Source organism: Numida meleagris, chromosome 6, assembly GCF_002078875.1.
Source record: "Numida meleagris isolate 19003 breed g44 Domestic line chromosome 6, NumMel1.0, whole genome shotgun sequence".
Classification (NCBI taxonomy): Eukaryota; Metazoa; Chordata; class Aves; order Galliformes; family Numididae; genus Numida; species Numida meleagris.
The window spans coordinates 12,976,688-13,002,838 of record NC_034414.1 but is presented as its reverse complement, the minus strand read 5'-3'; the positions used below and the strand labels follow the sequence as shown (position 1 = coordinate 13,002,838).

At 42.5% G+C, this 26,151-nt stretch overlaps 1 protein-coding gene across 8 annotated transcripts in view; it reads right to left on the bottom strand.

Moving 5' to 3' along the window:
- The window catches only part of PTPRJ (protein tyrosine phosphatase, receptor type J), a 78,623-nt gene that overhangs the window by 33,092 nt on the left and 19,380 nt on the right, over positions 1-26,151 (bottom strand). For 7 of the 8 annotated variants that reach the window (XM_021401444.1, XM_021401440.1, XM_021401443.1 and 4 more), the window contains exons 2-3: positions 2,907-2,925; positions 1,390-1,542 (exon numbers count right to left, since the gene is read on the bottom strand). In XM_021401444.1, the coding sequence (XP_021257119.1) occupies positions 1,390-1,542; positions 2,907-2,925 (172 nt within the window). Of the gene's footprint in view, positions 1-321; positions 539-1,389; positions 1,543-2,906; positions 2,926-26,151 lie in introns of those variants that run through there. The other variant, XM_021401445.1, reaches the window with a different exon arrangement.

Sequence of the window (26,151 nt, the reverse complement as noted above, 5' to 3'; positions counted from 1 at the left end):
AAACGTGTCTTGGGTGGGATTCACTCCCTTCTTGTTCAGAAGCAATAGCACACATGTCTATTGTGCCAGCACTCCCAGAGCTTCCCTTTGGAAGGCAGAGAGGTGGGCAGCAAGGAAATAATGGTGCAGGGGAAAGGGGCAAAGGTGGTGCATCTCAGCACAGCTAAAGATAAGGAAGATCAGTTATTGTTGGAAGAGAAACAGGAGCGAGGACCTAGGAATCCTCCTCCTTTTCTACTGCTCACACATGCAGGCAGAGCCTTGTGCTGCATGGCAAAACCCAGTCCACCAAAAACATGACTGCAAGAAACAGTCACTTACTTGTATACTGGCTTATGGATGCTCCTTCTCCTTCCGTCTGACCATTAGCCTCTACAGCAGAGATTGTGAAACGGTACAACGTCCCAGCAATTAACCTGGTAATTTCGGCTCTGGGGATACTTAACGTCTCATATCTAACGGAGGCACTATTTCTAAGCTTCATTCTATATGTGTAGGAGTCTGTAGCTGTGACATTCACCATCCAAGTTAAGTTGACAAACGTCACACCAACATATTCTGCCTTGAGACCAAGTGCTGGACTGGTCTCTGGGAAAGGCGAGACAACAATCCATCAATCTGAATGGAAGAACATCTGCTCACAGAGACATGGAATGTTCCTCCTCCTGCTATCTTACTGACAGAGCTTTGCCTTTTCCTTGGTCAATTGCTATTCTAATCATGCTGTCCTTGTATCTTGCATGGCATGCTTACTAGCTCTGTGATCTACTCTTTTTGCTCCGACTCCTGAAGTTTCATCTCAAGCATTAAAGCAGTCTTGGTGCAGCAGTGATGTCTTCCACATGTCAGGTGTTAACTTCATGCAAGCTGGTGAGAAAGATTAGACCATGCAACCTGTTATGTTTTCCTAACCTGGCTATCCCAAAGAGAAGGGTCCTTCTAGCTTCAAGATTCACAGAACTCTCCTCTAGATTCTAGTATGTTATTTCGCCTGTACTCTGTCACATATATACATTTCAAATGTGTAGGTCACTGTATATTCGATTTACTACAGCTGTACTGCAAAAATCTATTAATATTTTTACATATATTTTTACATAACACGTAATACTACATTCCTATAATAATCAAGGGAAGGAACCCAATTCAAACAGTGATAAAACTATTTCAAGACCAAGCTACAATCATAGTGTTACATTACACTTTCAATTAGATGTGTAAATACTTTCATTTGGCTCATTCTCTACTCCAGCAAAACACGTGGATCCATTTCTAGACATGACCTTTGCACTCTGGATAAAATTTTGGACTTAAAATGCTAACACAGTATTAAAGCACAAAAAACCCTGAAGGTTCATTCACACCCCACTGACACTCCAAATCACTTACGTGCTACGCTGTTCTGATCACTCAATGCACTGACAGATAGTGGCACATCCTCTGATGATTTTCTGTTCCCACTTGTGGAGTTCACTGATAATTCATCATTACTACTGGTTCCCATTTCTTCAGTTACATTTTTCAAGCTACAGTTGTCAGTGCCTGAGAGGTAAAAAAAAAAAAAAAAACATACAAGGTAATAAATATCTTTACAAAACTTCTGGGTTCCCCACGTGCAAAAATACAGTCATTAATAGATATCCTGCGGAGACCCATAGTTGCCTCCTTTTTCCCAGTTTATTTCACTGGGAGTTTCCTGGTTTCACAATTTTTAGCTTTGTCAGACGATTTGTATTAGATTAAAAAAAATGCCATGTTATTTCAGGCATTTACTAACTCAACTCACAGACTGAATGAAGGCTACCACGATCTGTTCTTTATTTCAGTGCAGTTTTGCTCGAAAATAATCAAATGAACTTACAGGCACATTCCACATGTGCATTTTTCTCACGTATCACATAAAGCTAGCTACTTTGCTTAACCTGGCATAGCAATTTGGTCTCTTATCCTCAGTATACGAGCAAATAAAGAGATGTGGTATTCGCACACTGTGTTCCCACATGGCAGAGATATGAGACAGCTTCAGAAAACTTTAGGCTGACGTAGTGCAACCCAATGAGCGAAGAGAGCTGATTCAGCTACACACAAGAATTACTATCTTAGTTGAAGCTGAAATATTGTTACATGAGCTATACACAATGCAAACAAGTTTAGGAAATGTGGCCATGAACAACAAGATTCTTGGTCGGGAAACAGTGGAAAACAAACAGAACAGTAATTTCTGTATTTATTTGGAACTGATACAGACACAGATTCACATAAAAAGTGAAAGCAAGGAAAGCACTACAGGCCAGACTCAGAATTCAGAGGTCCTTCAGAACTATATATATTCTTTTAAAAGTAGTGTAAAAGGCAAGTTTATCCCTCTCAGTATAGTTTGGCCCTAAAACTTAAAGGCTCACTCATTTAAATCTGACATTCAATATTAAAGTAGATCTCGCCTACCAGTACTTTTGGAAATTTTTGACACATGAAATGTTGTCATTTTGACAAGTACAGCAGTTGTTATACTCCAAAAATTCCTTAAAGCAATACTTTGGGAGTCTTTTATTTCTTTTGCTCTGGGGTGGTAGTTTCTTCTGCTTTGTTTTCATGTGTTTTCCCATCTTTCTATTCATGTTAAGACTGTACTTGATTTTACCAGAACTCTTTACAACTGAAAAGCAAAGGGATTAAAATGTTTGCTTATATTATTAGGTATCCTCAAACACACTGCTGGAACTATTGTCACTAAAAATAAGTGAGGTTATGTTTTTGAATGCTGTTTCTAAAAATTATTCTCAGCAGGTTTTTTAGACACTTAGCTGCTTCTGCTTTATCTTTCTTAAAGGAAAAGATAGCAGAACTTATGTACTATGTATATACATATATATATATATAAAAGTAAGTAACAGAATGATACTTACAGGCAATTGTACATCTGACCTGGAAAACAAAAATAATCGAAATTAAAACTTCAAAACTACTAAAAAATCCATTAACATCAAGACAGTCCCAAATTCTGTTCTTCACCTCCCTCCAGGTGGCAACACAAAATGTTTGTAAGGAGTGAAAAAAAAGACAGGTCTGAAGGCACTTGGGAGGAAAACCAATTTCCTGAGACTCACAGAAGGCTGACACCAACTGACTGCAGCGGTCACTTATCACGCAACAAACAGGAGATTACTGAAGCAACTGTATCAGGGATTAAATACAACTATTCACCTTGCAAAGATATTCACGAAAAGGCAAAGCCAAGCAGGAAGAGATATGCACCCCAGGAACAGGCAGCATGGTGTTGGGGACCACCACATTGAAGTTTCCTCATGCCAGGAAGGTTTGCAGGCACTGAAGATTTCTGTCTACACCCACCTGGGTCTTTCAGCATTATGGTGTGGGCAGCCAGAAGCTTTCTGCATTCCCAACTGTTCTTGCATTGCCTGCAGAAGGGCTGGTCCTTTGACTGGACCTCATAACACACTGCCACTAGAAAATCCAATTTAGCTTTATGCTGGATGATGCCTTACTCACTCAAACCACCAAGCCTGCTGATTGCAAAGGTTGACGTGCTTATCTGAAATGCTTCTAGTTTTGAATCATTTTCTTTTCTTTCAATCTGTTCTCTTAGATTATGTTGCTACCACCCAGCAATGCGATGAGCGAGCAATGGTCCCAAGCACCCCGCTCCCTGTGAACCCGCTTCAGGCAGCGGGGGAAGGTTTGGTTATTCTCCAGGGTCCCTCTCACCCTCAGTCATTCTGTTTCTGCGGTTCCATGAGCTAACTCAAAATAAGCAGCTACATCATGATAAGACAATGTAAAGTTTGAGCAGCGAATCAGTCACCTCGCAGCCCTGCTGTTGCCACAACCAGTTCCATCAGCAGTGGCTCCTGGCATCAGGGTCTCAAAAGGTTAGAAGCTGTAATGGCATCTTGTTCTTTCTGTAAGAGGCTACAAATAGCACTCTCCACAAAGATGAGGTATACCAGCTGACTAGAAGCAACACAACAGGAAAAAAAAACAAACACATCAAGCTTTTCAGTAATGAGAAAGGCATGCAGCAATGACAGATCCTCAGCCTGTGCTGGTCTCAGTGTCAGAGTAAAAAGTTAGGTCACACTTCATAGGCAAAAGAGTGCTTCTAAGAGGCAGAGAACCAACTCCTGATCTTCTCCAGCGCAGCCCTACCGAAAGCCTAGGGCACAAAGGACAATACCTGCAGTGCAGCTCTCCTACATACAAACATGAAGCTCACTGTCAACGTTTTTGAACATTTGAGAGCCCAGGCAAATTGCTAGGGCATTAGGAAGTGAGGAGGCATGTTCATTTGCACTCAGGTCAAGAGTCCTATATTCTTTCAAAAAAAAAAGCGGCCAAGGAAGAAGTGACTACAAAGGAAAAAGCCACTCAAGGCAGGAAAACACTCCTGTGCAGCACTCAGAGCAGTTCTGTGCTGTCTGGAAACATATACTGAATGATGAGCAAGAGGTAAGATTCCCTGAAATGCAGGGCAATCTAGAAGCCGAGTCAGAAAGATTCTATGTTTAATAGGAAAGCAAAATTGCAAAAAAAGAAAAAAACCCACCAAAAATACAACAGATCTGTGTATGCCACAGTGGTTTCTATAGCCTTGCAAGCAAACCAGCAAGTCTGATGCAACTCACAACCTGTCCTTAAGTTTCCCTCTCTTCTGTAAAACCACCTGAAGATTCCAGTGTTTTTAAATTTTTATGTTTCTCATTTCCTTCTCTCTATTTTCAAGTTCAGGGTTTCAGCATCTTTCCTGAGCAGCAGGAACAACAGACAACACAGGGCTGAGAAATAGCTGTGATGCTACCAAGCCCTCCACACCCCTCTTCCCACCTCCCCATTCCTCCCCTGCCTGCCCAGACAACAAGTGCATTGATTCCTGTTTTACCCCCAGCTACAACCAGCTGAGTTGATGGCAGCTTACTACCGAGCTGCTAAGAGCTAAGCTGTATGGTCACACCTGGGTTTTCTTAATGATGCTCAAGTAACAAAAGGCAAGTTAAGCCAAAACTTCTGTCTTGTGATGAATTCACATCTTCCTTCCATTTTACTCGCTTTTGTTCATCACAGACTTCGGCAATCTCGCAATATCCTTCTGACTTTCCAGAAACCTACGTGCTAACCAAATCCAATGAAGCACACTCGGCTGGCAGCAGACAGGCCTCCTTATGAAATGTAAAACCATGCAAAACAAGTGATCCCAGTCCTAAGCGTCAGCCTGCCTGACTCAGTCATTCCGCGCTGTATTTTGCAACACAAACCATCAACTGAACTGTTCTCTGGTCTCCTGTGATTGCTTACTGAAATGTTGTTTATACAAAACATTTGTTTATTATTTCAGAGGACATTCGTGCTGAACACCTGATTCTCCTTGTGTTCACATCTGATATACCCAGAGCCCCACCATTTCCATTTTTCTTTTCAATGACATTTATCTGTATTATTTATGCATATAGAATTGCATAGTTTTTTTTGCTGGAATTTGCAGGGGAGAATTTCTCTCCCCAAGAAAATGTTGGATGCACTCAATAAATCAAGAAAAGAAAGAGATCAAACTGCAAAACACCAGACATTTCAAGTGAACAGCAAGAGAGGTGTATATACACAAACTCCTCACTGTCATCAGCTATGGCAAATGAATCTTTCCACGTGTCACACAGCCACATAGAGTCTAATCAAAGGGTGTGCCTTTCCAGAGGAGCTGAATAATTCACTTGTACAAGAACTATCCTGCACGTCCTGTGCATGTGTTTCATCATCCAGGAGTTTGTGGTGCGTAATACATGTAGGATTCAGCTCCATCCTTTTCAGGTACACAGTGGGTCATGTAACTGAGGAATCGTTATTTTCACATGTAGTCTTAACAATGAAAAAACTAAGACGGAAACATTTCCAAAGATTCTACATGACTGAGAAGCCCAAGTCCCACTGATGATTGATCAGACTCCAAGATTTTCAAGAGGAGGATTTCGAACCTTCCTGCCACGGGAGCTAGGCAGCAGCAGGAAGGACAGCAGTGCCTCTCCTTCTGCTGGCAGCAAAACTTTTGATCAACGCAGATGTGCCGTCAAACTGTACTCTACAGCAAAGTCAGGGATCCTGCACCGGGGGAAAACCCTTGTAGACAGCAACCCATCTCCCTGGGGTGCTTAGGTTTCCAAAATACACAGCGTGGGTTGGTTCATGTAAATGCAAGGTTAGGAAGCCGGCTCAACAGCTGAAGTGTGAGCAAACAAAAAAATCCTAACTTAGCCACAAATCCTTTCTGAGAAGACACTTGAGGCTATTGCTAACTATTTCTTGCGTGCTTATGACTCAGATGCAAAAAGCCAGGAAACTGATCACACTCCTCTCAAAGCTCGATGTCTTTCACATGAGTACCCTCAGATCTTCACCTACCCACCGTCTCAGGTTTGGAGGCGCTCCACACAAAAACCACTGAACTGTCACAACGGTCTCCAAATTCCATGAGAAGACCCCTTCACAGAAGAAACAGCAATCAAATCACTAGCTGATTAAGCGCAGTACTCAGGTAACAGCGGTCATTCTTTCTTTCTTCCCTGCTATGCCCACCTACCATTAGCTGACCCACAGCTATGACTACGGACCTTACGGCAAACCAACACACTGAAACGACCATGATGACTTTAACACTCCAGGCTTCACTTTGCTGACGTTATCAGTCATCACTTCCCAGCTGACAAACATTAACTAGAAAGCTGTAATAACTCCATTACCTGCAGTCCCTTCTGCCACCTGGGGTATCTCATACTTGCCATAGGTTTATTCAGACAGCACTCCAGCAGAAAGGTTTTGCTCGAAGTCACTAAACAAGAGAGAATTAAACACCAGAAAACGTGCGATAATGCCACTGAGATTGCCCAGGTATTACATCTTCAGGCAGATAAGGCTTTCCTACATGTGCTCATTTTCTAGGCCTTGTAAGGCACTGACTGCTATTCCAGCTGGGAGTATCTTCCCAGTGCACTGGGAGTCCAGAGTCCAAACCAGCAGACACCTTCCTGCAGGAGATAACAATATCGAAGGCTGGCTGGGGTTTGGACCAATGCAATATTCTCAGCTTTTTCAACCCACCTCAGGGCTGTGTCACTGCGTTCATTTCCATGTTATGGCTAAATCAATGAATTTTGTAGACTTACAGCACAGGACAATAGAAATGAGATTACCTAAACTGAGACTTAAAACCACGTTCTGTTTAGTAGGTGCACGTGAGCCTATGTGAACCTACTTCAAATAACATACCTTACTTTGGCAGCTTCTGGCTTTTGGAGGTTAAAAAAAAATCATATTAGAAAATGGACTAAAACATACTGTGATGGTGTTTTGCCCTATTTTCTAATTTCTTCCTAAAATGTCCTAAGTCTTCAATTCCAAAGTGTTTTTCTTCATTTAAACAGACAAATTTTAAGCAAAAATTGTTGTACTGATACACCGTTTGTTGTAAAATACATAGAAATTCATGAAACATAAGTACTTTCAAAGACACAGTAAGCCAAGGAAAGCAAGTGTTTTTGCCCATGCTTGTTGTATTTGAAGAAGAAAGGCACTGTAGATTAAGCCAGTGGGTGGCAGATTGGCTCCAAGCAATGCTAACAGTTCTGAGCTCTTATCAATTTCAGCAACATTTCTGAATTCTCAGCCCTCCTGTATCAGCGCCTCACTACTTGAATAGGAAAACAGGAGGCAACAGAAGACTAAGTCAGAAGCTACCACTGAATTATGTTATACAGTTTCATTAAAGATTATCTTCTGGATTTGGTGCTAGTTTATTGTTAGTGGTGGATTTGGGGTGTGTTTTTGTTTTTCCTTTTCCAGTGTACTTTTATACTGCTAAATCCTTCTAACTGTAAGCCACAACAGGTTTTTCAATTTAAATTAACTCTAGATTAACTCAATGACACATACTCTTTCAATGTGAAATTGAAAATACGATGCAGTCAGTGTCAGCTTCACACGTTTCCCCTCCAGTATCTCAGGCAGGCACTCATGGCTCATCTACAGAACATGATTTCACAGAATGTTTGGGTTACGTGGGTTTATCTGACGGAAAAAGAAAGCTCACATTTTAGGAGCAGTGCAGTAAGTTTTTGTGAGATATTTGGAGCCTTCTCTTCTTTTAACCCTAAACGAGCAGATCTGCTATTGGGAATGCATGGGGCTAGCTAGAAGTCCAAAAATTCAGAAGAAGGAAAAATGAGCAGATGTTTGTTATTAATTGGGTAGGGCTGGGTTCCCTTAGGACACCATGAAGTTTTAGGAAGCTATGCAAAACCCTAAAGCAGTCAGTGGCCGTGCACAACTGTGCATAGGCTATTTTGAGCTATTATATGGTTATGTGAAAGAAGAAATTCTATTTCCACTTTGCATGCATTTATATTCGACCTCTGACATTTGTAAACTCTGTATTTCTCAAAACAAGCATTTCACGAAAGTAGCACCAATTTTTTTTCCACTGGCTTTTATGAAAACAAATTAGGAGATTCTGGTTTGTGCAACACCTCCACTGAACGAAAAATGCTGTGGAAGACAACATCTCATAGGAAAGTCAAGATGCGACACTGAATGGAAATTCAAAGAGAAACACACTGGAAAAAAACCACACACCCCTCTTTCTCCTTCCCCTCCTGATTTTTCTCCAGATTTAACCTGTATCTGCTTTCTCAGATGGCTAATGCAGAAGCAAGGCATTTTCTGGGCAAACATATCTGACATAGAGAAAATACACAGAATGGATCTCATTTGAACTACTCCTGTTAGAGCTGCTTCTCCTTCCTCAGCCCTACCTTCACAGAAAGCTTTCTCAGGAATGCTTTCCTGCGGTTTGGTACCAAGCGATGACTCATCTAACTGTGCACGTTACAAAACAAGCAACAGAAATACCTTAGACCAAGAAACAGATTTTGGCAGAAAATGGGATGATAATAGCCTCAGACACCAAACACGACTGCACTGCAACTAATTGCTCCCTTGCTGCTTACTCCTGACCATGGGAAGCACCATCAGACCTCTTTGCAACGGCTTCCAGACAGGAAATCAGTTTAAGGCTTTTCTGTGTAACCAAATGGCTCATTTGCATTTCCTCCAAACCTGCAGATTCCGAGGAATTAGAGGCCATGGGTGCTGGAAACCACCTCGTGGTTTGGTAGCATCACTCCAAGCATCCTGCAGTTATCCAACTGAGAAAGCAACAACAAAGCTTCATCCCAGAAACAGCCTGAGTGGCTTCAGGAGTTTAAGTCCTCTGTATAATGGAATCCGCCCTGCATACAACATCTCCTCAGTGATGGTCCTGCTGAAGGCTCTTACAAAAAGAACAGCATGCTTATTCAACAATGGCAATGAGTAATACTTAAACCAGCTACTTACTAAAAAACAAATTATTACCATACTCAAGCTGCCTATCACACCAGCATCAGTGCAAAGCGCGGTTGGGTATGAAACAAACAACTGAACAGAAAAACTCCTCTCTTAATATGAATTTTCAGTTAGCATTGACACTTTTCAAAATGAAGAGCTTACAACATCAACTTCTATTTTACATGAACAAGACACGTCCTTGCATTCAGCCTAACAGCACTGTTTTTGCACTCTGAGTCATTGCTAAGACACACCCTGGAAGGAGTAGGATACAATAAAAAAAGGGGGAAAAAAAGAGAAAAAAAGACTCCTGTGGCAATGACACAATGCTAACCGTCCCAAAATCAGCAGGGTTGGCCACCCAGACAACATGGAAAATGTACACCAGAGCCAACAGTTGGCTGGCCTTCACAGCACAGCCATGAAAATGAGGAGCATTTCCGGACAGAGCCCTATTTCAGATCTGTTTGGCTGACAGCAATCGAGGCTCTGAGTTCCCCTCTTATCAAAAGTAGATTTCCCTTTCCCAACTTGGACACTTTGGACTCTGTCAAGTCTTTGCTCAGGGGAAGCGTTAGAAAGTACTTAACAACACTGAGCTGGATTTGGTTCAAAAGTTTTCCAAGTAAGGTTAGCCCTCAAGGGATTTTAAAACTTACACAAAAAAAAAAACTCAAGCAGAAAATGAAGAAAAAGATTATTTACGAATGAAATAAAGACCCATTTTTCCCATTTATGACACTCTGTCAAGGAGCAAGAGAACCACAGCCTCTGAAAGCCTTCAGCTTGCTCTCATAAGGAGCTCAAAACTGTCTTGCTAGACAGCAAATCCTTTTGTGGCAGTCTTAACATCAGTACATGAAAGGCTTGTTGTTTCCTGCCTTATTTCTAAACCTTTCCTAGGACCATTTATCTTTTTTCCCTTAGTGGGCTCCTGAAAACGTCCTAATTTAAAAAGCAATGAGGTGTGCAGCTGGGAGAAACCAGCCTTTGACGACTGGCCAACACAGACCTCTCAGGCTAACCTTCACCTCCTCCTTCATGCTCTGTTGCTGTTTATTACCGTTTATTTATGCTCCCTCGGCACATTCTTTCCTAACTCTACATAAAACGCTGCATAAGAATGCAAATAAATTATTTCTATTGCATTCCCCTCGCCCTTTTGCTGGGTAAATCTACCCAAAGGGAGGGAGGAAAGCAATCCTTCCTGGCCAGCCCCAAACCGCAGCTCCGGTTTGGTAATGCAGCCGTCGCACCACTAGAGGCCCCAACAAAACCGTCAAACTTCAGCCTGAGCAACTAAGACAGTGAAATGTGCCTGATTTTCCCCCACAGTTGACGTATACCGGAAAGCACAAGGCTAAGGATGACTGTGCTGGAGCACAGCGGGTGGATGAAGATGTAAATGTCAGCTGAGCCGCAGGTCACGGGAGCTAAGGTCACCGTGCCTGGCTCGCTAAGGCAGGCTCAGTGCATCCTCAAGCATCACAAACCTGTCACAAGGGAAGTCATTTTATACAGTAAGCTATTGTCTGCACCTTGTAATTTCTTCATAGTGGTTATTGACTACATCCCACATCTTCAGCTGCACTGTTTTGTACTGAACCTACTTTTTTGGCAGGCCCTAATAGTGAAGTAGTATTTGATCATTTTTCTTCAAAATAAATGCAAATCTCCTCATGGAAAAGATGTATAGCTAAACCTTTTCCTACCCAGCTCAGAGAGAGAGTTTCAGCTCATCTACAAGGATTGAATTACCACAAACAAACAAGGCTTTTCCATATGCTGTTTTCACGTGCAGCAACATGGGGCACGGAGGGGAACACCCTTTAAGTTTGCCTGCAACTATCAGCCCATTTAATCCCTTTAAAGAATTTAAACTGTAGCAAGAGACAAATGGACTGCAAGCGTTCAAAACATGTAGTAGTACTCCTCGGAGGGAACAAAAGATCCATTGTAGGGCTCCAGTAAGTTCATCTAGGGCTCTGGTAGAGTCTCTCTTTTCCTCCCCTTTGAACAGAAGCTGAATAGAAACAGGAATGAGAATTGGCTCTGCCATCACCCCATTGCCAGACTCGCCTCCATGAATACTGGATAAGAAGTTATTCACTGACAACAACTCAGGCTCTCTCTCACTTACCAGTCAATAGACATGTCTATAAAAGGTCAACTTCATGGCCATCTGTGAGGACGAGCTATGGTGGAAGAAGACTGGGTGATGCAGTGTCGCAGCCAGAGATCAATCCAACACTGCGGCCTCACACCAGCTGCAAACTTTTTACTCTAGAAAAATAATATCCGTGGCTTCCTTCTCTTTCCAAGATATGTGAAGGAGTTTCTGCTGATCTGCACATTTAGCTTAGCTCTGATGCAGATCTGTTATCTAGTAATTTGCTTCAAACTCTTAAATATAAAAGGAAAATATGCGTGTGTTACTACTAGTCTTAAGAAACGCACGTTAATTTCAAGAACAAACTGCATATTGCATCAGTGTGCCGCGTTCGTTTGGCGCAGCACATTGCTTGAAAAAGAAACAGGAAATTTCTATAACTTAATTTTTTTACAACATTCTGCTCAGTGTTTGCTTGGAGCAATAATACCACCAACACGGCTTCCCACAGCCTTTGCTATTTCCATGCAAACGCGCGTTTTTTGTTACCTCTATCGCCACAATACAAAAGCGTCTCTTTCCTCTGCATTGTCCAAATGATCAAATTCAAAGTTTGTGTTAAAAAGTTACTGAAAATAAGCTTTTAACAATGCAACTAAGACAAACATTCCTTAGATTTCCTCTGTTTTATCCAATCGGATTGCATTGCCTTACATTAACATCCACCAGCAGCAAGTTTAATAATGAAACATAACCATTCCATTGAGAAATTCACCTTTAATTTTGTGGTGGCTCTTGCCAACTTTCAAACCTACAAGAGTTTTTAAAGAAAATTGCTACACGCGTTGTGTTTTTGAAGGCAGGCACGCACTCTTTACACAGTCAGCCTTCTGTTTAACGGTCTGCCTTGGCAAAATATTTTAAATATTTGAATATTATTACTATTAAGAGTAATTTTACCTCAACAACCTTTGACAGTGCTACCGCTAACGGAGAACCAGAAAGGGGCAACAAGAAGCGTAGTGCTATTCTCAAAGCATTTTGGAAGGGTCTCGCTTTGGATGGGTCTGTAGTGTCAACTGTTCTCTTGATTGTGACTGAAAGAAAGTGAGACGGTAAGAACTAATACCGGTCAGGTGCCAACAGCACAGAAGAAATCTTTGGGGGAGGCTTCATTGCTGCCTCTGTTCTTCCTGCCTATCTATACTACCATCCCACTTAGACAAATTCTTTTGTTAAAAATGTATTTGGGACAGTTAGAAACTCAAGCTTGAGATACCACCCCCAGATACCCCTTACGCATTTTAGACAAGTCTCTTTTAATACTGACATACACAACGTCTGAATGATAGCAGGCTGAATGGATACCTGAGTAGCAGGTACTAGAATCAGTCACAACAATTCATCCTAAGAGATGAGCTTAATTTTTGTTGCATCTTCAGCAACAGCAAAATAGTTCCTTCAATTAAGAATTTTCTCATGAAACTGCATGTCAGAAGAACACGTGATTTTATTTCACCCAAATTTTCACAGTCAGTGTCTCTGAAACATGAGATACATTCTCTTTGTTCCAGTGTCCTCAACATACCTCAAACACAGAAACTGAAAAATATCACTACTTCCTCTCCAGAATCATTCCAACCTCGAGCTAAACTGTAGAAACAATTGTTCTTCTGCATCACCAAATACGTTGGAAGCCTACGAAGACAAGACCTTTATAATTTATAAACATACAAGTTCATATGGATTTAACATGTTAAAGATAAAACAACGCCTATAACAAATTGTAGTAAACCATTTTCATCCCAGAGATATCTTTTTGTCTTGCCTGACGTTTCATCTTTAACATTTTATACTTCACAGCAGCTGATGTACAACATCTCTATCATTTTCAGAGAGGAAACAAAGACATACACACCCAGGAACAGCTACAGCACAACTACTGCTATTACTTACTTGCTTAAAAAAAAAAAAAAAAAGGTAAGGCCATAAGAAACAATGCACAAGCATTGCACGAACACAGATCCCGGCCACAAATAGGACTTTAATTGGTCTGTTAAAAATCTTCTTCAACACTTTATCATCCATGTTTCATGGTGGCAATTTTCAAAGCTTTCAATAGAAATTCCCTTTAAGTATCTCTGTAGGTTTGGAGCAGGAGCCAAAGAAGGGGAGGGGAGAAACCCTGCAGTTCACCCTGATGCATTTTATTGTGCACCAATTGGAAAGATGAGGCTTTGCCCGATCAAATACAAAAGCAACATTAAACTAGCATTAACTGAAAGACAAACCAAGTCCTCGCAGGCCAGCATTGTATTTAAAAGCCTATTACAGAACTAAATCATCTGTTGTAATCGCTCGTGTAACAGCCACGTTTTGCCTAGATTATAGGGGCATAACATACATATTTGTAACTACCTATAAACTGCTGCTCACTACGAATAAAGCCTGTAAAGCACAACATAAAAAAGCAATTACACAAAGTTTAAATGCTCTGCACCACACTGCTGAGCATGATCTACTTAGGTCAGCAAAACAGCCTTTAAGTTTAGTGTAGTAAAGAACACGTAAGTTGGAGTTTTGAGTCAAAGTCAAAGCCTTGCATCAGAGAGGATAAATAACTACGCGACCTTTGTTCCCTGCTGCGTGGCTGTTCACACACACTGAACATGCAGGCAATGGACAGAGGAAAGAGTAAGAGAAAATACAAACCAACAAAAAGCAACCAATTTGCGCTAACCAATTTGCACTACTGACAAGAGGAGCCAGCAAGGTTTGATCCGCACTCAGCAGAGTCTCATCCTTTGCCCACAGGACAGAACCTGCTCCTTATGTTTCAGCACTAGCAAGGGGACATCTCACAGAGGACTGCTGAGAGTTTTATCAAGATGAAGGACTCAGCTAAGACCATACATGCAAACCAGACCAAAGGCAAAGCAAGGTAGGCCAAACTAAAGACTACTGTTCACTGCACGCAGGCTGCCCGGTGCAAAGCTAAAACACTTTTCATTTGACCAAGAAACACATTAGTTCAAATTCACTACTGCAGATAAGACTTTAGTTCAGGAAGATGCCTGATCCATCACCTGACTCAAGCTATGAAAATGGAAATACACCCACAAACTTTTTTTTTTTTTTCTTGGCTCAAGGGAATGCCACGTATTGGGGCACATGAGACTCCAGCTGCTGCAGGACACAAAGGCAGATGTCCAGACAAGCCTTGAGGGCTGAACATCTTTATAAAGACATTTTCTCTTTTTCTTCTCTAGTGGTATATCCTGCTTGCATGACTCATAACCTTTTAAGATCCACTGCTGAAATACTTTCTTCCCTGCACCATACAGCAGGTCTTATGCCTATGCTTCTTCTAACAGCAACTGCATGTTGTGAAGGCCATGTTCAGAGCCTACTTCATATCCAGACTTCAAATTTAGAGCACAGCCACTGCTTTGTCTCTCAAAGTCACTTACCAAAGAGTAAGCCTTACAAACTGAAAAGCATTTGGAAGACTAAGGGGTTTCTTCCCGGCTTTCAAAAAGAGGTAAGACCAGTAAGAGTGCGCTCCTGCACAGATGCCCACGAGGTCACAGACAGAAGTTGGCAAAAATCTGAGTTCTAACCATATCGTTTGCTATATCACAGATGATATAATCATATCAGCCATTTCCCTGGTTAAAAACAAACAAACAAAAATGAACAAAACCCAGAACATCTTAGCAGGCAGATGCAGTCCCTAAAATTACAGACACGTTAATACGAAACCCGTAGGATTCGAGTATCATATGAAAAGAAATTAAGTAGCACTTAGTAGGTGTACACAAAAAAAAGTATCAGACCTTCAGTCTACATAGTAAACATTTGTCAATTAATGTATCAGCATTAACCCCAACTGAGCCCATACACTGTATCACTGTGCATCTTTGTTCTAGGATTTCAATGCAGGTACTTCAGGCAACTATGTTTCATTACAGGCTGCAATAACACAGAGTTTTGTGTTACAACTCCGGAGGCAGGAATCCAGCGCCAGCACAGAGAGGGCACGAACAGAAGCAAGCAAGCAGAGGAGAATTAGCTTGTTACTGACAGAAGCAGATACCACTGTCAGTCATTAATACTGTACGCTGCACTAAAATCACAAGTGCCATAATGAAAGGCAGGAATTAAATGGGAATGTCTCCAAAAACACCTACCACTGAGTAGGTCTCAAGAATCTTCTCAAAAAGTCTTCACAACAGTATTGCCAGTTTTCCTAATGAACATCTGTTTTTTCCCCATTTAACATATCACCAAATACTAGAGCACTCATTTTTTAAGCTTTTACACTGTTCCTTCATTTACCTTTCCAACATATCCACAGGATGATGTCATATTTCATGTATCCATCTGAAGTCTTAAATTACGTATTACGTAGTCTGGTTTTGGTTGTTGTTTTCTCTTTCTTTGAATCAATTTTACAACAGCAGAGTATGCTTATAACAGCTATCAGAAAATCTTGCTGCAAATAGGGTTTCAGTTGCCCCAGAGACATGGTGCCTGCACAGCTATGCAACTCAAAATAGACCAAAACATCACCTTCTGAGTGAGACAATGTGCAGAAATATCTTTCCAATAAAGCACCAGAGCTTCCTTCTTTATTTCAAACACCGAGCAGACATCCGAGAGCCAGAATTGCTTTGAGTAAGGATGAGGTTAAAATGACTAATCCTTTCCTCTACTATTATAGAGAGTTCACGGTGCCGGTTAGATATCTTGTTTGTGTTTCCATGTGAGCTAGTTCCTTCTGCTGCACCATCACAGCTTTTGGTGCTAAGCTCTCTTTTTAAAGCTATAGCCTTAAGAAAACAAACAAACAAACAAACAACACAACCTTGCTTGTCTGATGGAGTCAAGTTTACAAATCCGGTGAATTGGACCTACACCACTTGTGGCAATTCCAAAGGCAAAAATAAAGAAACGGGCCTAGCAGATGTTGATATTACAGTTGCTGGATGGAACCTTTTTTTTTTCCCCCTTGCTGAATCATTTATTCATTAAAAAACAGTTTCAGGGAAGACTAAACTATTCACGAGTTTGGACTGAACTTACAGAAGGGTTCACTTGAGGACAAAGCCCTCCAACTTGCATTGAAACTAGCACAGGAGATTCTGCAATGGACTATTTTGATTGCAACAAAACGCTCAGATTCCGAGCGCAGCGAATAAAAGCCAAGGCAACAAAGGGCCACATTCAGCCGTAATACGGTGGAAGCAGCCCCCAGTAGCCAAGAAGTTGCAGCACTCAGCTGGCACGCAGCAGATCCAGGTCGAAGTCTCCCTGCTGCCCGGCCGCAGACTAATCCTCCTCCATGCAGGTCCTTGTTTCGGACGCGCGTGCTGAGCCGTCTGCAGGGCTCCCCTCCAAGAGCTGCTGGCAGGCGTGGACCCATCCTATGCTGCTTGCCCACTTGCCCTGAGATACCACTGAGCTCAGAACACATTCCTGCTGCAAGAAAGGAAGAGGAAAAAGGGCTTCAACCAGAGACACGTGGTGGAGCACCCCTGGGGGAAAGCACGGGCTGCTTTCCTCTCCCGTTCTCTTCCCTTGCGGCTCTTGGTTTTAAAACACAAACCACACAGGCAAGAAGCCCGAGCTGAACCACTCAAACATGAGGTCACAGCAGTCAAATGAACTTGAAACTAGCCAGATTGGGCTTTCCTATGTTTTTTAAGATTCAGCCCCACCCTGCCAATACTTGCATGAATTGCCACAGGTTTTTCCTCTCTCTTCAAAAATTTTGAATAAAAAAATGGAAGCTATTTTCCCATCTCTATGCCACCAAGTGCAAAAATAAAGACGTAGAATTTCTTATTTAGAGCTGTCCAAAGCACAGCCGGCGTGGAATCGTGGGTGCTTATGGGAGGGTGAGCCTGGGGCACATCCACATTTCATTTAACACCTAGACACCTACTGCCCTGGGCGCAGAAAGCACTGTAACAACAATAAATAAAAGTTACTGTGCTTGGGAAAGGCGTGTGTTTGCACAAAGGAGTGGGGAGGCTGCAAAGTATGAACAAAAGGCATAAATTGTTCCTCTTCCCTCTGTTTAGCTTTCTACATCATCCCACAGCATAGCTGTAATCCAGGAAACAGTGCTGAGTTCCTCTGTCAGAGTCAGCCCATACATGCTCCTCATTCAAAAGCACTCGGAACACAATGATAAGAAGGTTATCCGTTATTTCCTATTACCTAGAGTGGGACTAAATGCTACTCAACAGGCCTGTATATCAGATAGAGACATCTATAATATGTTCACAGGAAAGAATATCCCCGGGAGGGAGGTACACACTGAATACCATTTTTGTTTATAAGCAAAGCTAACAAGAGGTTAGTTTCAAAAGTCACCTAATTAATCAAAGTTCTGTGGAGGACAATGGTACGAAATGACAGCAGTGAGATCACATTGCAGTGCTGTGATTAACACCAATAAAGGCAGGCTGATATACATACAGCAAAGCAGAATTATCCAACCTGGGATATTTGGAGAATCTGTGCTGTTATGCACAATCTAGCTGCGGCACTCCCAGCCCTCAGAACTAAGCATGAAGAGCTCTTTTTATTCTGTTATTGTTTAAGAAGAGAAAATACTGTGTTACAGGTAGTTAGAAAGTGGCCATACATAAACCAAACTACTCTTTCAGTATCCACACAGCTTTCATGGGACATTATACCCAGTTGGGTACCAGCAGTTACTCAAGAGCTTGGCCGTTTTCAGTTCCACAACTCAGGACACAAACCTGCAACCACCTGAAAACGCTGTCCATTTGTCCAAGCGTGTCCATTTCTTGCACCTTCATAATCTCTGCAAAAGTACATCCCTCGAAGACAAATAACTAACAATAAATAGATAAATGTAACACGAGGGTCAGCTGCAAGGGTTGGTGTCTGAGTTTGCATTTCTTCCACACAAGGGCTCCTGCACGCTGCTTTTCCCCATGGCTCTGACACCTGGCCAAGCTGGCAGCCCTGACCCCGAGCGGGTGGATCCGCTGCTGCCTGGCACAAGTGGCTGGGCAGAAGCAGAGGAAAGCCTCCACCCTGCGGCGCAGCTTTTTCAATCACCAGTCAGCATCAAGATTTCTGAAAACAAGACTAAGACAATGAAAGATCTCAGTGATATGACTGGAGCCAATACTGCCTGATTTTTCTTTTTTCTTTTTTTTCCTTTTCCTTCACGAAAATGAATCAAAAGTTCCTGTCTGATAATATCTTCCAGCACACAAGTCCCAGCCAGTGGCACATGCCAGGCTGGGGTGGAGAACTACAAACATCCCCAGCTCTGGCTGCAAGGGCAGACACTCAGTGCTTGTCAGAACTGGGCTCTTAATTCCCAACTTCCACCCCACTAATGGTTAGTACAGGAAGAAGGGGAAAAAGTCTGTTCAGTATTTATGTACGAGAATAGTCTTTATGGTTTAAAAAATATATATATCTAATCAGCATTTGAGATTTTTTTTCTTCCTGCTATTGGTTCTGGATGAATACCCTGCCCGAGCAGTAAAGTTCTAGTTTTGTGGGCACCGCCACCTCTCATTCCTTCACGAGGAAATGTGCTTTAGAATAATAGGGAAAGAACAAAATGGCCACTTCAAGCATTTTTCCCCCACTGTCCTCCCCTGCAGCACACTGCCAGGACCAAGGCTCTAAATACATAAATAGCCTGACGAGTGTGTAGCACTAACCACACCCCATCTCAGGGCCACTGCCTTAAAGGAAACTATTAATATTAAAAAACCCTAAGGATGTGGAGAGCATGCTAAGGTCTACACTTGACATACTTCTGTACCTCCACGTGAACGACGCTGAGTACCTCACAAAAAAACTGTTTTTCCCCACACACACACTTTAATTTTACGAAGAGACATTTCAGAAGCTTTCCCAACACCACTGTTACTCTGCTTCTCCTGAAGCCACAATGGCTTTTATATCAAGAGCAGTGGCAAACATGGCAAGTACCCCAGGGTTTAGGAGAATGAGGGTTCCCCCCTGCAGAACCCAACAACCTGAAACGAGGATTTTAAGGAAGGAAGATGCAACAGAGCCCATTCTTCTTCTGCACGTCCCAGGTCCCACCCCACTGCACAGGGGTTCACTCCTGTCCAAGGGGGAGAAGGCTGCTCCAGCCTCCAGCTTGCTCAAGGTTTCCAGAATAAGTCTGCCAGCACAACCTACACTCTCCCCTTGTGCAAGAGAACATTTGGCACCCAGAAGAAATAGCATTTCCCAATAAAACAGTAAGCAACTTTTGCAGGACAAGCATGTCACTTCTGTGGGGCTTGTTGCTAAAGTTATAGGAAGTTGCTGAGAAGATGTCAGGAAGCTGAGAAGAGGAACTAGAGCTTTATAAGAAAATATCAGAAAAAATATAGTTCAAATCAGATGAGCTTTGTTGGTGGGGGGGGGGGGGGGGGAAGGAGAAAAGGAAAGAAAGAAATCCTTTAATGGCGGGATCAAATCTTGCACTTCAGTTATAAAGACAATCCCGATATTGAGAGGAGATGGGGAACTAATAAGGAATTTCCCTCCACAGCTTCAATTCCAAGCTCCTTTGCTCTGCCAGAGTGGGATATACCTACCCAGCTGCAGCTCAGTATGCGCTCTGTTGTATCTTCCTGCCTTAAAATCCTGGCTTCAGGTTGTTGGTTTTGGTGAGGAAGAGCCCTCATTTTCCTAATGCAGCTCTTTCCCCTCACGATGCACTGGAGTAAGTGATGGGTGAATGCCACCCTCTATGCTCCTCATAAAGGCAGTCTGCATTTTCCTCTGCATCAACTTAGTAACAAGAAAATAAAACAGGACTCCCAAGAAGCCAAGACTTCACTAGCTCTGCTGAAGCTGGAAACTACAACCTCAGCCCATGCTGCTCTGCGTCTGCCAAAAGCCTTTGAAGTACATTCTTTGAAATTGGCCAGAATCGGCTCAGGACTGGAGCGAGCGCTGAGCAGGAGGCTGGGGGCCAGCTGGGAGCCTGCGACCCCCACACAGCTGGGTGGGAGCAAAGCTGGGATTCAGTATATAAGCTTGAATTATTTAAATATACATATAAATAACCCTTCCTTTTACAGGTAGAAGGAGGCTTAAATCCTGCAAACTGACCAGTGGGCCGATCCGCAAGTTTCAACAAGTGTCAGGAGATCTGGAACGTACGCTCAGTTTGGTCTCTCCCAGCGCTGCAAATAGCACCTCTTGAAAAACCACATCTACAGTAGGACTGGACCAGGTGCCAAAGCCATTCACCATGCACATTTCTGCTTCCCGCGAAGTCCCTGCAATATGCCAGCTACAGGGGCAAAAGCAGAACGCAACGCAGCTTTTGTTTTCTCAGGGACAAGAGCAGGAATGGCTTAGAAATGTCTTTTTTTGAAACCTATCCAGAAAGGACCTCTCTGACCCTCACTTTCCCCACGTAACCCGGTGTCACGCAGCCTGCAGTTTTCAGCATTACAACTTCCGAGGTCTGCCTTAAAGTAACAGTCTGCCTTAACACAGCTGCAATCTGCCGGGCACTGAGCGTGCGGCAAAGGAACACTGGAACAAAACTAAAGCATTAGATATATTTTGATTCTAAAAAACGATAATTAAAAGAACAGCTACAATTAAACCAGTGACATGCAGGAGACTTTGCACAGGAACAAACCGAATTTTGGGGGCACCAGGTCTCGTCATACTCATTTCCCAAAGGCTGTACAGTCTTTAATACAAGTAATTTCCCTCCTAACTTAGGGCTTACTGTAGAAGTGAGCATCATTCAGTCTCTGACAAGCTGCACGTGACAACCAGGAGAACAAATCAAATTTTCTTTTACTGCTAAGGTCTCTTGCTGCAGTTTACAGCCATTACTCAGAGGCTTTTATACAAACCACTATTTTTAATAATTACGGTAAGGAAAAGAAACCTGTCAGGACTATTTCCTCTTTATTTGCTCCGCTAATTTTGTGGCTTTCCACAACAGTCTAAACCAAACCATTTTCTAAACTGAAATCTAAAAAAGCCTTTTTAACATGCCATTTCACATATTAAGCTCCACAGGCATTTCCCTGTGATAAAAACACTGATGCATCTTTTGCATACTGCTCAAAATGCTGCACCAGAGCACAGGCATTTCCCTGTGATAAAAACACTGACGCATCTTTTGTAGAGGCCCCAGCCGTGAAGCTGTCCTGTGGCTGCCCCACACAGCTTTCCACCTGCAGTGCCCGGTACATTAAATGTGTAGTTTGCAAGACAAGCTGCAGTGTTACCCTATTCAAACTCTGTTCGTGGGTGCTTCTGTTTGTGTTTCTTTTGTTATTTTTCAATCAATTCAGACTTCCAATTGGAAGTCATCTAACAGTTTGGCTGAATCGCTCCTGGGAACCATTCTTCTCATCTATTTGCACACAGGAGTGTGACAGGAAAGGAATTACACGTGGAAGTACTACAGCTATATCGTAGGAGGAAGAGCTTACACAAAATAAGCACGGCAACGTAGGAGTTAAGTAAACATATATCTAACTGGCCTGCTGACCACGGCCAGATACCGGAGCCAAGAGGATCTCTATGCAAAGGAACTTCAGTTAACATCACACTCAAACCACACAGTACTATTTTAACAGCTTTCAGTTTCTACAGCGTTTAACCAGATAGAGGGTGCATTTTAGCAGGGAGGTCTTTAACAGCCTCCAGGCAAAAGAAGTCATTTTCCTTAAGGACACAGCAGCACTTAAAAGAAAAGACATTGAACTAGACCCTGAGCTACGTCCTCTCCAGTCGCTTGCTCCCTGCTTCTGTGCTTAGTATGCTATCAACACAAAAAGCCAATAAATTGCTGCCCCTTCCTTCCATGCTTTGTTTTTAAAAGGTTCATTGTATTTTATTTCAGTTTATTTAAGCAAGATTTCTATCACCGCTGGTACAGAAACAGGCAATTCTTGTTATCTTTGCAAGCATAAAAAGGCCTCTGAAAATACATCGATGTGTATTAATTGCTCTGACCTTACAATTTAGCAACTTAAAACTTGTTTGTTCACTCTAATCAGCAAGCACAAATCAGCAAGTCTTTAAGCCTTGACAAGTTATGGAAATTAATGACCTCAGGAGCGGCCCTTTTCAGTTTTTCCTGACAATTGCCAAGATCGATGATAGAGCTAAGCAAAACATCAGCTCTAAGACTCCTGAGCTCAGGGTGTTTTCCTGAACACGCAACTATTATTCGAGGAACAGATCTAGATCTGCCATTAGCTCCCTGAGCTTCTTCTGATCGGCTGCCCAGGTCCTGATGCACGCACAGGAATTAACGAGAACTGACTTTCTCTTGTGCCATACATTTTCGGAGTCACTCCAGACACTGAAAAGAAGGACATGTGACTTATTTTCCCAACCAACTGCTCACAAGGATTATTGCTTTCATGGGTCATTAGACATGTTCCTGCCCTCTCTCGCTGTTTTTGCTGCAGAGTGGGGGTGGTAGTTCAGCACTTCCTAATTCATTTTCAATTGCAGAAGAAAAATGAGAGAGAAGAGGGAAAGAAAAGGAGCATAGGGGAATGCAAGTAGTTTCAGCACAACATTCACCAAAATATACTGAGGAACGAGTGCCAAGCTCTGTCTCTCTTCCCTAAACACCATAAGGCAAAAGCACACCGAACGAGGAGTTGGGTTAGATATTGAAAGGGTTGTGGCGGAGCTGGGAACTGTTTGCTTCCCTGGTTTTGGGTAAACATCCAAACATTTGCGTGACTAACCGGTCCTCATCATTAGATTTGTGTGTAAACTTCCATAGAGCAAAACATTTAGTCTGCATACACTCAGAGAGACATCTGCCGCTTTTATTTCCGCTCGTAATCCAAAAAGACGGGGGACACTAACTACTTTTATTCTGATTTATTTTTTTTTAAATAGCTGGGAGCTCATAATTGAAATTAAGTGAACATTACCCCAAATAGGCAATCTAACCTCCAGCTACATACAGAGAGGCTAAGAACAACTGAGTACAACACTTCTCTGCAACCGGTCGATCGTGGTAACGGGAGACCATAACTTCTGTTTAGCTTTGTTCTTCCCACTCCAACCCGTGCTTATTATCTCTGATCCTTTGTAAAGGGAAGAAAATCTGCATTCTGAAGTTGGCTCTGTGTGAAGAGACTCTGTGAGAAGAAGCCAAGCACCTTTTCGTGGGATGCTAAGAACGAGGAGCAGCTTCCTTCCTCCTATTCCTAGTTGCACGTAGCACTCCTACAAGCCCTGCCACTGGGAGGGCCCAGTGCTCCATCAGCCCAGTCCAAATTATTGCCCACACTTGTGCCCCTTGCAACCCTCTCAAAATCCAGCAACTTCATTTTCTCTTCTGCTCCTCTGCCACTCAGTTTCAGGAGCAGGATGTGGGTAAGCTGCACTTCCACGGGGCCCTTGTTCACAGGTACAGACAAACAAAAGAAAGGTGGAATGGGCCAAAATGGACAGAACATTTACAAAACATCTGACAACAGTACTGAAAGACTGTCAGAGCTGCAGGGAGTTACCGTAGCATGTTTCACTGCTTTTACCAACGGGTAAAAACTAACAGGCCTCAAACTCAGTTACCTAACTAGCAGTAATTCCTTGCCAGCAGAACTATAAGAAAACTCTAAATATGGCCTCCTTTTTATTGTTAAAATGTGTAATAAATGTCTGAGACAAGAAGAATATTAAGCTTAAAAAGAAACAAAATGTGTTTGGGGAAACAGATAACAGTCTATGGGTAAAATAAACAACATAAGAACCAAAAATTAATTCCCTAATGTAAACTGGAGGAGGAAGAAAAGATTTTGCCAGTAGATTCCCATGTTCTGACCTCTGCATGAACTCCAAGTAACCAGTTTGCAATTGCAAGCAGCAACAAGAATGGAAAGTGCACTCATTGAAAGATACCGAAGGAACCCACTCCTTCCAACTTTTTGCTAAGCAGCTGAAGCAAAAGGTCAGTTGAAGAAACACATACACTGCCACTCACCTGACCACACGGTGAGCTTGTTTAAGGAGCTCAGCTGGCAGAAAACTGCTCAGCCACAATAACATGAATAGCTTTTTGCCAGTATAGTTATCTAACTCAGCCTGATGCAAGGTCAGGCACAAGCAAACAGAGTGAAAGAGAGCAGCACAGGTCACTGGATGACAGCAAGGAAGTAGATGGTCATTAGACTGGCTCAGCTGTTTCATAAAACCTCGCCCTCCTGCAAACATAAGGGAAAAAACTGTGCCTGGTGCGGGAAGGCATGTTCTTTATCGATCGGGAATCTCAAAAACATCACTACTACAATCCACTCACTCCCTACCTACCTGCCATCCTTTTCTTCTTCTGCCTATGTGATGCAGCTGAAGGCCAGAAGCAGGGCAAGTGGCTTGTCTGAAGCCACACAGATCCAGCCACTTACTTAGTTCCTCTCGCCATAGCTACTAGTGTGCACCATTTCTGGATGTGCAGGTATGCTTTTAGAAGGATCGTTTACAAAAGCGCTCAGTTTTCCAGCTACGTGAGTGAAAACATCTCAGTTTATTGTCATCAGTACTGCGATGCACAAGGCACTTCTGGAAGGACTGCCCTCACTCACATAGCAGGAACAAATAATCCCTCAGCCAGCACCAACAATTGAAATGAATAAACCAGTTGGGACTCACATGATTAAAAAAAAAGTTGTATTTGATAACCTGTACTACTCTTTCATAGAGCTTGGTAGAGTTTTATTCATAACAGAAAGAGTACCACACGTTCCTCAAGCCAGCGTCATAAATACTGCACAAATTAACTGCTATGAGTTATTTGGTTTAAAATAAACTGTCCTCCTTCCTGTGGACATTAATATCAGCAGAGGTGACAAGCAGAGCAGCTCAGAACAGCAGAACTTGAAGAAAGCAGGAGGAAACTCAGCAGCCCTTATTTTGCCCCGTCATGCAAATTAGACATCCGTACTTCAGTAACACCCAGAAACAGCACCCAGGGCACCTTGCTGCTGAGAACTGGGCCCACATCTGGTGAAAACACTCCCACCCACTTCCCTTCCCATCCAACTGCAGTAATACAGTGGGGTTTGCAAAGGACCTCCCCCTTTCCCAGAGAGGACAACAGTAATTCTATTTCCTGCATCGCGTATTTGAAAGATGAATCTACAGCAATCACTGGGCACAAATCAGTTGGGGTCCACCAAGGGCTTGGAGAGCAATTCACGATTTTGTGCATATGAAAGATCCAAAATGCACAAGTGACAAGGTGAGATCATTTACCCTTCCCTGTTTTAGGAGTCATTTCCAAGCTGCTGGTTGGCAAGGAGACTCAAGAAAGTTGGTAAGATTCAACAGATCAAGCTTAGGAACTAAAGAAAACCCAACTTTGCAAGAAGAAAAAACTAAGTCATACACAGAAGTGCAAAGCTAGCAGCAGGAAAAAAAAAAAAAAAAGAAACAAAACCAACAACTCATTTCCTTTGGCACAGAAAAGGAACAGGCAAGTGAGCTGTCAGAAGAGCCAAGAATTCTACTTCCTACCACCATTAACCAAATGATGTAAGAGTGCACTTCTCCAGACAACCAGACCCACGGTCTTTCATTGAAAAGGCAGGAAATGTCACCTGGGGCAGGTAGAGGCACTGAAAATAGAAGCATAA